Source organism: Benincasa hispida, chromosome 8 (genome assembly GCF_027475165.1).
Source record: "Benincasa hispida cultivar pf3 chromosome 8, pf3_genome.v1.1, whole genome shotgun sequence".
NCBI classification, from domain to species: domain Eukaryota; kingdom Viridiplantae; phylum Streptophyta; class Magnoliopsida; order Cucurbitales; family Cucurbitaceae; genus Benincasa; species Benincasa hispida.
The window spans coordinates 17850102-17865191 of NC_143485.1; the positions used below are offsets into that span (position 1 = coordinate 17850102).

Consider the following 15090-nt stretch of genomic DNA (forward strand, 5'->3'; position numbering starts at 1 on the left):
TTTTTAGATAGTTTTAAACTTTTGTATATTTTTAACGTTGATGATTCTTTTGAAATAACATATTTATTTATTTATATTATAATAATTAGTAGTAGACATTATAACATATATGGTTCTTTTGTAATTTAATTATAATATAATTTTAAAAACAATCAGTTTAATTAGACTTATAAATAGTACCGAAAAAAATCATAAGAAAAAAACTTTTTCAACCACAAATTGTGTATGAAAGATCACTAATCTCATCCTTGGTATGTTCAAAGGGTATTCATCAATTAGATTAGATTAAGTGATCGTCGTGATAATTTAGACTCGACCTAATTATAAATTGGTTACGATAGTTTGGTTCCGTCAAGTTCTAATCAAAAGTCACTCTGCATAATTATTAAGTAAATCTACATAGTTCTCAAATATCCAAATTCATAGGAATTGGATTTTAGTTTTAAATCATTTTGCGAGGAACTGCAAATTAACTACTTGAAATAGAAGCTAGTGACAAAGAACAAAATCAACTCAACCAAATGTAATTAGAAAAATGGACATAAAATTCACTTCCAACTCATCTAGACTGTATGAGTTGGGTCACTCAACTTTTACATTTTTTTTTAATCACGGGTACCTTATATTTTTTTAAAGTAAAGATAAAAGAGATAGAATCTCTTCTTGAACTCGCCTTATCTCCACTTGACATCTCTAGAGTGAATTCAATTATACGTCATTTCAATTTTCACATTTATAGTACAATTGATAAACTTAAAATTCATAATTCATTCATTTCTTGTTAATAGTGTTGCTTACAAAATTCTATACACACACTAAGCTAAAGAAGAACATACTACATTTAGTGGCTCATATTGAACAAAAATAATAAATTAATTCCGTTCAAATTCTCCAAATTTTCCTCCCTTTATTAAATATATAATTAATCTTACTCAAAACCTCCCCATTATTTCCCCTTTCCATTTCTCCTCTGAAATTTTCTCAAGAATAAATTAATACAATAAAATCCCAAGATTACCCCGGCCCCTTCCTCCACCCCAAGCTGCAATAAGCAAATTTACATGAGGGCAAAACAGTCAATTATACCATGATTTGGCACTAAACTCAATCTCTCATTCATAGGGAAGAAAAATTTATACATTTTGAACAAAAATTAGGAAAAGTAAATTAAATTAAATTATATTAATGGCTTTTAAACATAACCAACCCACTAATCCCTCTCCCATAACTCTTAATTTTAATTGTTTTTTTGGCCCAAAAAAAGAGGAAGCTCAGGAGTTACACTAACTATCAATCTAAGCCGTTGGATCGTCCCCAAGATCAACGGCTGTAAAGCTGCATGTCTCATGACAAAAACCCCCTCCCTCTTTTCTCAATTTCCTCACCATCTTTCTCTCTCTCTCTAAACATTTTTCAGGCGAAAAACACAAACCCAACAAAATCCGAGGAGATAGAAACATGAAGAGCAATGCGCCGCCGCACTGGTCGCCGTACGGACCGCCGCTAGCAGCCATGGATCGATTTCTCTGCAGCCACAACGTGAACGGGAATTGCTCTGAGAAAGGGTTGATCGGAGGGTTTTCGCCGGGAAATTGCGGCGGAGGAAGCGGCGGCGAGTGGATTGAGATTGAAAGGCGGCGGCGCGTGGAGGAAGAATTAGAATTAAAATTAGAAATAGAAGAAGAAGAAGAAGAAGAAATGTATGGATGTGGAAGGAAAAAAAATAAAGGAAATTATGAAATGGGTTTCAAGGAATTGATGATTAGATCAAAAAATGAAGTGAAAAATTGTTCCAAATTCAAGAACATTAAAAAGGGTTCTTCTGAATATTTGATTAGAGGACAGTGGAGTAAAGAAGAAGACAGGTGATGATATATCCATTCATTTTATGTATATATAATTTAAATACATCATATCATTGCTTGATTATCTCTTTGTAATATTATATGTATAATGTAATAATTTTTACAAAAGTATAATATTATTACACCCAAAATAAATGCAAACTTATCGATTTCTTATTATCATCTCATGAAAATTTTAGGCTTTTGGAAACATCAAGAAATGGATCTACAGTTTTTTCTATCGTTGTGAGAATAGGGATCGGATAATCAACATTTGAGATGATTATTATTATTATTATTACTACTTTGTTTTACATTGAAATATTGATATGATAATTAATGGTTTTTTTTCCTTTAATTGTTTGGTAATGGGTTTGTGAAAATGAAGGAAATTGCTAAGGTTGGTGAAGCAATATGGAGTGAGAAAATGGGCACAAATAGCTGAGAAATTGGAGGGCAGAGCTGGAAAACAATGCCGTGAGAGATGGCATAATCATTTGCGTCCTGATATTAAGGTTTTTTTTTTCTTAATAAATTAAAAAATCTCTCTTTAAATATTTTATTTTATATCTAATTATTTGGTTTTGTGTTCATAAGATTTTCAGTGAGATCCATAATTAATTTAGACAGAAAAAAACTTCACAAAAAGATATCTATTGTATGGATTTTTGTGTGGTAATTTCAATATTTTTTTTAGCTTTTCGTCTAACAACTTACCATTTAAGTAGTAGCTATATGTTGCATTGCATGCCACTCATCCTTTCCAATATTATTGATGGAAAATATATAAAATTAGAACTTTAATTTATCAATAATAGTGATGTTTCATTCTATTTTATCAATAATCTAATGTATAAAATTTTTAACTTTTCTTTCAACTATTGAAGCATCAAAATTAGCTCAATATGCATCTTTTCTAAATTGTTATATGAATTGAAATTTTCTCGCAATAACATCGATTTCATATAGATTTACTTGTGACACTGTTTTTATTTTTGTTCAACAAAATTATTATATATCTATCGTTACAATAATATCAAATTTCTAAACTCACATGAGTGCTTTAGCTATAATACAATATCTACGTCTAATATTTTTCACAATTTTTCTCATTCTTGCACGTTCTTAAATAGAAGAAAGTAGTTTTAGCTATAACATAACATCAAACAATATAAATGCACATTCACATGTGCATGCTAGTTTTTATTTTCTTCTATTGGAATAAAAAATCTCATAGTTATGAGGATATGGTTAGTTAGTCATGTTCTTTATGATGATTTTATGATGTTTTTAACTGTAATTGTGTTAACATTGAATAGTTTTCTTGTGTTTTTAGAAAGAGAGTTGGACTGAAGAGGAAGAGAGAATACTCGTAGAAGCTCATGCAAGAATTGGTAATAAATGGGCAAAGATAGCAAAAATCATTCCTGGAAGAACAGAAAACGCTATAAAAAATCATTGGAATGCTACAAAAAGAAGGCAGAATTCAAGGAGAAAGAAAAAACGTCCTAACTCTCGAAATGGCAAACCTCACTCTTCTATTCTTCAAGAATACATCAAAAGCAAATATAACTCGACTACGGTTGCCGCCGTGGTCGTCCCAGATGACCCTTTGTCCCATTTCAACCATTCCTTCTCCGAATCCTCCGACTCTACCTCCAACCTCTCGTCAACAATCATCTCGTCATCGATGTACGACGACGAGCTTCTCTTCATGCAAAACTTCTTTGCCAACTCTGGCGACATATTATCGTTGCTGTCTGACGTAGACGATGGTGCAACAATGCGTAATCAATCTATGGTGGAGTTTGGCTCTGTCGACTCCGAACGGAAAGTGGAGAAACCAAAGATCGGAAACAATGGAAGCAACGTGGCGACGAGTAGCCACTTGTATTCTGACATGTATTTGTCAAATATTTTGAATGGGACGACGCACAACTCTGACAACGATGGTGATGAGATTCAAAACATGGTAGAGATGGCGGAACTACCAACGACGGCGGGCGGCGAGAGCCAATGGGAGAATTCTCAACATGGGAAAAGGGAAATGGATTTGATGGAAATGTTGTCTTTCCATTGTCATTCTTGAGTCGAAATGCTAGCTAATTTTAGTTTGAACATCCAATGGAAAAATTTGATAAAAGGTTTTAACTCTCCTCATTCTTCAAGATATGTGTTTAAAAGGTAATCTCTTTGGCTTATTATTGTTTTATTACTATTATTATTATTCTTTTGTTTGAGAATACTCAAGGTCCTTTTTTTCGGTGGTGTAGGTCTATTGAAAAAAACATTGAGTACTCATTACAAACGAGATTTAAGCACATAAAAATATATATAATATATAATAGGTAAAAAACTGGATTTTGATTTTAAACTCTCACTTATTTTAATTTGAACCCTTAAAGTTTTAATTTTATAAACAATCAAATGTTGTAATTTTAACCTTAAAACTATAAAATATGCTGCAATTTTAATCATTCAATAAGTTTTCACTTCATGTACCCATTCTCTTGTGCATAAAATGAGTTTTAGAACGTTTATACGATATGGAATTGATCATTTCTTTAGTGAAAAACAACATTACTGCTATTTTTTTTTTTGTTTAGATTTATGAATTTTGAGAACATTATTTGTTTTGTATATTCTATCATACTTTTATTCGTGCAAAACTTTATCCTATTCAACTAAATGAGTTTAAGAATTTTTTTAAAATTAATGGGTGAATTAGCTAAATTAAACCAAAATTAACATTTACATAAGTTTAAGATCTAAATAGATAAAATTGAAAGCTTAGCATCCAAATTGATACAATGTGAGTGACAAATTTAAGGTCAAAATTGACGTTTTCTCTATATATTTAATAGGGCAAATTGCAAAACCACCTTTAAAGTAGGGGTAATTACAATTACACCCTCAAACTTTCAATCATAAAAATCGTGCCCCTAAACTTCTACAAAACTTTTACAAGTGTTAAAATTGGACCTTCAAACTTATTATAATTGTTAAAATTGGAACCACAAATGATAAAAAAAAAAAAATTGAACCCTTAAACTTATACAAGTGTTGCAATTAATATAATTATATAAATTTCAAGGTCTAATTTGACCATTTTAATACTTATAAGTTTGAAGGCATAATTTCTAAAATTAAAAGTTTCAGGGTATAATTGCAACTACACCATACTCTAAAGGTTTGCTTATTTAATATAATAAAAGGGTAGGAATCAAGTAAAAAAAAAAAAGGTTTGGGTGAGTAATTTAGCAAAATCGTGTAGTTGATCAAGGAAAAAATTCACACTTTTTTGGATAGCCAAAACTTTCTTAATCCACAAATCGTAATGGCAACAATTTGGCAAAATTAATCACTAATTTTGACAATGATAATACAAGAGAAACCCTAAAAACTCATTTTCAGCACAAAATTTTATCGGTCCAACCCAGCCAGTTTATGGAAAACGAGTCTCTTGGTAGAAATTGGAAGATAATGATGATCCTTAATAAGCATATAATTGCTTTGTTATGAAGCCATTAATTTAGCAGTTTCATGGATGAAAAACGAGTTATTAAAAATTAAAGGTCAAAGATAACCGTTTTTTAGTCATCAATGCTTTGAAATAAATTGTGATAAAAACCAAAAAGGTAAACAGAAAAATGGTTTCATTTCTTTACTTTTTTTTTTCCTTGAATAATTTACAATTATTCTTCAGCAGAATACAGACATCTCATTCGAATTTATGTCCTTTTTAGCAATAATAATAATAATTACTTCCAAACTCAAAACTCTTCTACATATTTTCGTTTCAACAATTCTAATTTACTTTAATTAAAAGGAAATTACGTGTCTGGCTTTCTCTCTCTCTCTATATATACTCTCAAAAAAAGTTAGGACATTTTGGCTCTGGCGAAGAACACCCCAGCAAATAAACCTGCAAAACGCAATTCACTTCATAAAATGGGCCTATATATGAGATAACAATGAAATGAAAAGAGTGACCATATTTGTAAGATTTGATAGTCTAGAAATTGTGTTCAACATTACCAAATAATATACTGAAGAGGTTTGGTGGACTCAATGGAACTTTAAACAAAAGAATGCCAGCAATTGATATTGGAATCTTGTTCAAGGAACCTACAAGACTGTAAAAAAAGAAACCCAGTGTGAGTAAGTTCAAGGAATTTATATTTTGCATCAAACTTTTGTTCGTTAACCTAGATATGTTCGACAACCCTTTTTTTTTTTTTTTTTTTTTTTTTTTTTTTTTTTTTTTTTTTTTAAGAATCAAATAGTGAACAGGTCAGGTACAACCTATGGTGGTCATCTACCTAAGATTTAATATCATACGAGTTTTCTTGACATCCAAATAATATAGGGTCAGATGGGGTTATCCGTGAGATCAGTCAACATGCTCGTAAACTAGCCCGAACACTCACGGATATTTAAAGGAAAAAAATAATAATAAATCAACTCGAATTCTACCCATAGATTTCCTACACTATCACCAACTTTTTATAATATCAAGCCAAGTTTTGAAAATCAAAAAAATAAATTTTAAAACTTAATTTTTTGAGAAAACTAACATAGTTTTCAAAACAAAATGAATATCAGAAGACCCTCGTGAATGAAAAAATGACTTAACAAACAATTCTTTGCCAATTTCAGCTCAAGTAAAATGATAGATATGTTTATATCGTGACCTAGACATAGTTCAAGAGCCAAGTACCAATACCTCAATTATAGGTGGTAGATTCAAATTTTCTCCCCCATTTATACATAGTCATAAAATCATAACAACTTTATAGTTGATACTGAGCATAGTCAATGTTGGTGTGCATTAGGCGCATGACTTCTTAAAGGCTATTGCATTCTATTACACCTTGAACTTTACAAATAACGGACATGCTCAATTTGTCTAGGCAATATTTACCTTCTTAAATATTAGTGATTCAAATCTCTAAATCTTGTAAAGTATATATATATTTCTCGAAAAATTTGTACGCATGACCCAAAAATTAGGTAAAAAATGTCAAATGATCCAGTTTTTGAAGAAAATGTCGAATGACCTTTGGTTGACGTCAAATTCAAGTGAAATTACTAAAATATATTCATGCACACGTGGAAAAGCATCTCGCTCTCGCTCTCTGTGTCGCTGATGCTCCATTTGCGAACATCCATGGAACAATGGGTCGTCTTCTTCCCCGCTCTCGCCGATTTCGCTCTTCCTATACTCACTCACAAAATCACTCTCCTCTCTCACTCCCGCTCTTATTCATCGGAGTCGATTGTGTCAGAGCTGTTTGTGTGAACTCGTCGTGCCGGAAAAGAAGAAGACACAACAGAAGAATAAAAGAGAGGGAGAAAGGAAGAAGAAAAAGAAAGGAAAAAACTCAACAGCGTGAGAAGAAAGGAAAAGGGAAAAAAATCAAGGACAATGTTATAGTTTCAAGTGATCATGACATCAACAAAGGATCATTTGACATTTTTTTTCAAAATTGGAGTCATTTGCCATTTTGGACCTTTAAAATAGGTTTTTTTTCTTTTTGCAAAATTTCCATATTTCTCCACCTAATAAAATCTAGGAAAATTCTGCCCTCACTCATGACATGAAATAAAAACAACAGAACATCCATGAATTGTGTTCCTAAATGCAAGGGGAATTTAGCAATCAAATGGGAATACCTGTAGGTGGTGGGGCCAGTTTGATGTAAGAACCACATAGAGGTGAAACTAATAGCGAGTCCAAGTAATCCGCTAGCAGTGGCGATAACCCAAAACATTGGCAATTTTATGACATCCCTGTAAGTTGAAATATGAGAAGAAAAAAACTATTTAATTAGCCGACGAAAATTAGAGAATATAAAATGAAAAAAGGAAAGAAAAAAAAATCAATCTACTTACGCATTCATTACATAAGCCCATTCGCCAAATAAGATAATCAAAACTACACCAAATGGGAGAGATAATAAATTATTTAGCAACACCATGGAAGCTTCATTAAGAGATCCAGATCTTGTCAACTTCTTTGCTTCGTCCATGATACGTCTCAAAGTAAGCTGTGAGTGTGACACAGAGAAAAATCATAATGCATTGTTACGAATACAGAGCATGCACATGCACAAAACCGGACCAGAAGAGTCTGAGTAAGATTTAGCCCGTATAATAATTATTTGGTTTTTAGTTTTCAATTTTTGAAAATTAGGTTTGTTTCCTTCTAAATTCATTATAATGGAGTCAGAATTCTAAAAACAAAAAATAGTTTTTAAAAATTATTTTGTTAGACTTTGCTTGATAACCAGTTAGTCCTTATTTGGTTTTTGGTTTTCAGTATTTGAAAATTATGCTTGTTTTCTCAATTTCTTACCGATGGTTGTCGTATTTCCTATGTAAGCATTTAAATTCTTAGCCAATTTCTAAAAAATAAAATTAAATTTTTTAAACTATCTTTTTTTTTAGTTTTCAAGATTTAACTTTGATTTTGAAAACAATCCTAAAATGTAGGCAACAAAACCTAGAAACCAATTGATGAAAGTGGTGTTTATATGTTTAAGTTTCAAAAATAGAAAATAAAAAATGTTACCAAAGGACGACTTGGTTTTTAATTTTTAGTTTTTGAAAGCTAAGCCTACGAAGACAACTTCCGCCTATTGATTTTTTTATTTTATTGTCAACATTTTAGAGTTGTTTTCAAAATTCAAGTAAAATTTTGAAAACTAAAAACAACATTTTTAAAATTTTATTTTTGTTTTTAGAATTTGGTTAAGAATTTAAATATTTACTTAAAAAAGATAAAAAGAATGCCTTAAGAAATTGGGAAAAAACCATCATAATTTTCAAAAACATTCAAAATTCAAGTAAAGTTTTGAAAATTAGAAACAACATTTTTAAAATTTTGTTTTTGTTTTTAGAATTTGGTTAAGAATTTAAATATTTACTTAAAAAATAATGCTTAAGAAATTGTAAAAAAAACCATTATAATTTTCAAAAACAAAAAATCAGGTGAGTATAAAATCCGACCTTAATTACCAAAGTTTAGCTTTAGTTTTGAAAATATTAATCTAAAGCAGATAAAAAAAAAAAATCAAAGAAATTCGAAGGAATGTGTCGAAGCGTAATTTTCAAAAATCTTATACGAAATTTGGCATCCGCTACTTAGATAGTGAAGGAAAGGGGGAAAAAAAAACAAAAACAAAAAATGGTGTTCAAAAAACTAAAAGCTACTTACTGAATAGCTTGCTGTAAGAACACAGTTCGTGATCTGCCATCCATAGCCTAATGTATCAAATGTAAGATCTGTTACACCACCGCTGATAGCAGAGATGATCTGCAAGAATAAAAGAAGAGTGCTTTTTAAGGGAAAAAAAACGAAAAAAACCACAATTCATTAAAGGACATGATCAACATAATCGGCAAAGTGCTTGGTGAAGAGAAGCATTTCATTTTTATAAACTATAGTCAAACATTGCAGTTCTTTCTCTCTGAGTGTCCCATATTTATCAGAGACCTCAAGAATTATGGTCTGGAACCTCTACAATATAAAGATTGGGCATGAAGCCCATGTAACCTTTTTCCCAACGAAAAAACAAATAGAAAGAAAACGAAGGCACAACTCTGTTTGTAAAGATGAAGATCATCATAATACTCTCTAGCCGAGATTAATGAGTAGATGATCTTTTCACTCTCTTTGAGCAGAGTACAACTCTGTATCAAAGTTCCCTTCATGAATTTAGTATTACTAATTGAAGGTCTCAACTTCCTGGGTTGCATCTAACAACCTAATACTACTCTAAACTTTTAATCTATGTTTAATAAACGTGGTTAATTAGACCCTTTTTAAAGTTCAAATAACTTATTAGAGTTTCATTTAGGGCAAGGAATGGAGTTGTGAACTTCCGAGAGTTTGGGATCCAACGAACTCTACTCCCCAATTCCTACTCCACCTCGTTGGTTATATTTCAAGAATTTCTAAATGATTAATCACAGTATAATTAAGGGATCAAACTGTGATATGATCTTTGCATGTAAATTGGGAAGTAAAAGTATGTTTACCATTAAAAACATAGCAGTCCAGACTTTTCGGTTCTGCCGTTTCCGGAAAATATAAAGTTCTCCAATTGCAGTCATTATGTTTGTCACATTCTTCAAAATTGTCACCATCGCAATATTTATGTATTTCAAACTGAAACCAAGAACCCCAAATTTCTCTCAAGGGAACCCAAAAGAGCCAAACAAAAGAGCTACAGAGAATCTTAGAAACTAAATGCACCTGTACATGCCAGACACCAGCATACCAATAAAGATTAAGTTGACTGGAATCCACAGCCTAATCAGCTTCCAATTAAGCTTTTCGAGTGAAACTGTTCTGCAGAGGCCCAATAGAACAATAACTATAGAACTAATCAAATTCTGCAGAAAATTACCGGAAGAAATCAAATTTGGATATGCTAGAAAATGTGATCAAGCACAAATGTAAAAGAGAAACGAACTGAAAAGTGAAAACTGACAATATTAAGCAAAACATTTCATTGGTTCAAGCAATTTGACAAAGTTTGGTATTTTCACTTTTATCGCATATGAGAAAGAAACGAGTGGCATACTTGATAAAACATCAATGATATTCCTGCATTGAAATTGTAACTGGAGAGAACAACTTTATTCAGTATAATCATGCTGCAAGAAGAAATGCAATACGCAGTCCCGGATAAAAGAGGACCCGTTTTCCTTCCTAATCCATGTTCACGTGTTTCATCTCCATCAAGCAAACCATTATTCTTGGCAGCTTGATTCCCTCTGAAAAACCTAAGATAGAAATACTGATGGGTTAACCACAGAGTAATGAAACATTAGCAAAATTTTTCCAAAAACAAAAAGAGAATCTACAGTTAAAAGTACAAATTTAGTCCGAAACTTTAATATTGGTGTCTATTTGAACTATAAACTTTCAAATTTACGAATTTAGTCCATAAATTTTTAAATTTTGTAAATCGACACAAAATTGGAAGTTGGTTTCGTTTAGATACAAAATTCAAATTTATATCTAATAAATAAATTAATTTTTAAAAAAGTTTGAATTTGTCAAAGATCTATTACACACAAAATTGAAAATTTAGGTCAATTTGATTTTTGAAAAGTAAGCTTATAGACAACCATTATATCTCTAAATTTCTTGCATTGTTATATACTTCCTACCAATGTTTTAAAAAACCAAGTCATGTTTAGAAAACCAAGAAAGTAGTTTCTAAAAACATGGTTTTTGTTTTTGAAATTTGGCTAAGAGTTCATCTCTTTAACTTAAGAAAATGAAAACCATGATAGGAAATTGAGAGAAAATGGATTTGATTTTAAAAAACCAAATTGCTATCAAATGGACTTTAAAGATCTATTACACACTTTGAAAGTTAAAAAAATCGAATACAATAAGGAAAGGGAAATTTGAACCACAAACCTTGCTTTGGCTTACAAATTCAAAAATTAAATGGACTAAATTTATAATTTAACCAAAAAAAAATTAAAAAAAATGACCGTCACAACTCCGAGGAAATAAACATATTATAGCAAACAGTTTTAAACCATTAATGTATGAGAGAAATTTAAAAGACATATATTTAGGGGAACTAGATTATAGCAACCTCAGTCAATAAATTTTCCACAATGTGGTCTCTTTGAAAACTTTCCAATGTTAATTCAAAAATTTTTTACTTTTTAGTTTAAGTGGACTTCACTATGATTCATATGTACTTTCTTGCATTAAATTTGGACCTTTAAAATATATATTCAAATTACGTTGAAGATCATATATTGAAAAAATCAAGGAACTTGACTCACGATCTTAATAAGATAGATGGACTACTCTTTTTATTATCCATTAATTTTAAATAACTCCATATTAGCCAGTAAATTCTTGTAGTCAAAAGTGACTCAGTATCAGAAGTATGATGCATATTTGAAATACAAAACTCAAATTCTATTTCATATATTCAACCGGATAGAATTATTCAAGAAGCTCAAATAATTGGTAGGACAGAGTATTCATGAGTACCTATCACCCAATGCCCTGCGCTGCGCGTTTGTTAAGAAATTGCTGATCGACTTGCTTCCTTGATTTCGAATACCGCTGAGAATTTTGTGTACTGTACCACCTCTTTCATTCTGCTCAACGTTTCCATTTCTAATGCTCACAAGTGGTTCCTCACCGTCTATTTCCAACTTGAAATCAGATGACATCTACCAAAAGAAACAAAAACAAATTTACACGAAGAACAAAAACTTGCATCTCGTTGTCTACATAATCTCCGAGGACCAGATTTTGAACAGTTGAGAGCAGTCATAACAAATTCATTTGAATAGGAAGATTACGGTACAAAAACCAAATCAATAGGCATACAGAAATTCAAGTAAGAATCAGAAATAACCACAAAAGAACTAAAAGAATGAAGAATGATTCTAAGTCCTACCAAGTCAAGCAAGTATCAGAATCTTCGGAGAGAAATTACAGTGTTCTAGTATCTTCAAATTAGAACGAATCGTCAATCCTGAGTAGATCAGAACCACACACAAGATTCCTAATTATAACAGAAGAGAAGAAATCAAACGCGTGAATGGCGAAAATACGAAAAACGTCCAGTACAAGAACAGGAACTAAAAAGTAGTCATGGAAAGTGATGTGAAAGAAAAATCCGTAAAGAGCACGAAACGGGGAGAGAAAATGGTGGATCAGAAGAAGCGAGATTGTAGGGAAGGAAAGGGAAAATGGGCGTCTGTGTCGAGAGAGAGGAATATTTTAGGATTAGGGTAGAAAAGGTTCACCTTCTTGATTTCTTTGTTTCTGCTTCTTCTTCAAAAGTCAAATGACCATCGTCATCCATGAGCGTTGAGCGCGAATCTCTGAGTGAGAAACGAAGTACGGCCATTGATGGATGAGATGATTGCTGCAACTAGCAGCAAAGAGCTTGCTTCTTCGTGACGGAAACCTTTTTTTGAATTCTGTGGCTTTACCGCGGAATATCTGCAAATGGGCTGTGAATTGGGCCTCGTTTGGGCCGAATTGTACCTCGTTGGGCCCAAAGTACAAGGTCAATACAGTCTTCAATTAGAGATGGTTTCGAATTGAGATTTCCCCGGGATGAGACAGGGCCAGGATGACCCATTTCTTTCTCTGTCTTCGTCAAATTCTTCACGTGGATCGAGTTTCTGGCAGAAATTTTTTAAAAATCCATTAACATAAATCATTATTATGAAAAAGTTGTAATTAAATGATTATTTTTTATCGATTAGTTCCATATGGACTTCGAAGAGAACTTATTCAAAATTTTCAAGTTGAAGAAAATAATTATCTATCAAATTATTCATATACACAATCTAAATTAATTAGAATTCAAACATATCTTTTCTTTACACTAATTCAAACATATTCATTATTTTAATCATTAAATAATAAATCTTGAAAGTTAAATATAATATTTATATAATAAATAAATAACGTAACATTAAATTATGATAATAAATATAAAAAAAAAGCCTAACGAGCCCCGGACAGAGAGCAGAGTGGGGGCGGGAGCGGAAGCAGGAATGGGGACGGGGACGAAGACGGGGAATGCATTCTCCATTCCTTGTCCCCATTTAGCTTTCGTGGAATTATTTCCTACTCTGACCTTCATTCGTTGCCTAAACAGGAAATCTCCATCTCGAACCCTGCAGGACCTGTCTCGGTGGGGAAGATGGACATCTCTAATTTCAAAAATTGCGAGGTGGAGTTTCGAATAGAAAATATAAATTATAGATTAAATTGTAAATTTGGTCGCATGGTTTAAAATCCAATTAGAGAGACTATTTATAAGGTTTTATCACAACATAAAAACTAAATTCTTACTTTGTTCAAATTATGTGTACTAAATTTGTAATTTAACCTATAAAGAAAATATCGATTTTGACATTCAAATTTTTAACAATTTTAACTCTAAATTTTTAATTTTATCAAATCTAGATTAGTGTCGCAATCTTAACTTTAAGCTTTTTAAAATGTTGCAATGTTAACCCTCTAATATCATTTTGAAGAACTTTTTTCTAATGAATTATAAAATATATGTAACACGTGAAATCGATAAAGTTGTAGAAAAATGACAATAGAACTAAATATTTAGTTAAAATTTATAAATTTTCACAAAATTATTCCATGGTTAATTTATACATTGTCCTGCCTTTTGTTTTGAATAGAACTTGATATTACTAAGATCGAAGAGTTTATCAACATTTAGACACTATTATTTCTTAAAACTAGTGGTTGTTTTAAGGATAAGAGTGAAAATTGTAGTGTATATATATTTGTTTAGAAAAAAAAAAGTTCAATAGATATCGAGAAGAATAGTTCCTCTCATTCATTATTTTTCTTTAAAAAATAAAAGCGAAAAAAAAGTAGGATTGGCAATAAGGTCGGGGAGGGAAGGGTTCCCCAACCCCGTCCCCGATGGGGGATTTTATCCCCATCCCCACCATTTCAAGGCAGGGACAAGGACGATGATTCCCCATTTTTCCTTTTATTTTCCTATGGGGACTTTTTTTTTTTAAATTATTTTTGGTTTGGACTTGGACACTTTAGTTGGGCTTAGATTGGGTTAAATTAAAAACTAAGCTAAATGTAAAAAGTTAAATACCTAATATATTAGAGAGAAAAAATATTTAAAAATCTAATTATATATAGAAAAAATATTTAAAAACCTAATCGGGTCGGGGGCAGGGACGGGATGAGGACACCCTCCCCATCCCTACCCCATCCTCGATTTGGGGACCTTAAAGAGGTCTCCGATTTGACCCCATCCACGGTCAAACTAGGGATTTTCTGCCTCGATCGGGATGGGTCTTCACGCAGGAAATTTTGCTAACTCTAAAGAAAAGGGTAAAAAGTGGAAGGAGAGAAAGGAGGAAAGTGAGAAAATAAGAGGAAAGAATGAGAAGAATTAAAGAAAAAAGAAAGATAGGAGAAAATAAGCAGTAGCCATAGATAGGTGGGAGAAAATTCCTACAGAGGACCCACTGAATATTAGTCTTGAGTTTAAAAATGAAGAATTTTGGCTTTCTACTTATGTCGGTACTATATGAAATTACTACTTTGATCCCAAACATATATTTATTCCTTCTTCGATCTACCGCTTTGTTTTTTTCTTTTTTTTTTTCTTTTTTCTTTTAATCTAATATGCATTTTTTTATTTAAAAAAAAGTCTAATAATTCTTCTCAATCTATAGCTTCTTCTTCTAT

At 31.5% G+C, this 15090-nt stretch overlaps 2 protein-coding genes across 4 annotated transcripts; one reads left to right on the plus strand and one right to left on the minus strand.

Moving 5' to 3' along the window:
• The first annotated feature begins 1410 nt into the window (after window positions 1-1410).
• Window positions 1411-3933, plus strand: LOC120083948 (transcription factor MYB119-like). The gene is made up of 3 exons (XM_039039854.2): window positions 1411-1865; window positions 2233-2359; window positions 3181-3933. Exons 1-3 carry the CDS (start codon window positions 1459-1461, stop codon window positions 3931-3933), a joined length of 1287 nt encoding a protein of 428 aa, XP_038895782.2. The 5' UTR covers window positions 1411-1458.
• A 1550-nt stretch (window positions 3934-5483) lies between these two features.
• LOC120083565 (GDP-mannose transporter GONST2-like) lies at window positions 5484-12784 on the minus strand. Of its 3 annotated transcripts, XM_039039382.2 has the most exons (11): window positions 12645-12774; window positions 12293-12400; window positions 11878-12062; window positions 10436-10637; window positions 10105-10244; window positions 9888-10017; window positions 9064-9162; window positions 7740-7894; window positions 7521-7637; window positions 5883-5980; window positions 5484-5769 (listed from the first exon to the last, which is right to left on the minus strand). In XM_039039382.2, the coding sequence occupies exons 3-11, from the start codon at window positions 12060-12062 to the stop codon at window positions 5726-5728; spliced, it is 1170 nt and encodes a 389-aa protein (XP_038895310.1). In that variant the 5' UTR covers window positions 12293-12400; window positions 12645-12774; the 3' UTR covers window positions 5484-5725. The 3 variants fall into 3 exon arrangements, with proteins under 3 accessions (XP_038895310.1, XP_038895312.1, XP_038895311.1); XM_039039384.2 differs by lacking the exon at window positions 12293-12400 and having other exon boundaries at window positions 12645-12784; XM_039039383.2 differs by lacking the exon at window positions 12645-12774 and having other exon boundaries at window positions 12293-12626.
• Window positions 12785-15090: the final 2306 nt, after the last annotated feature.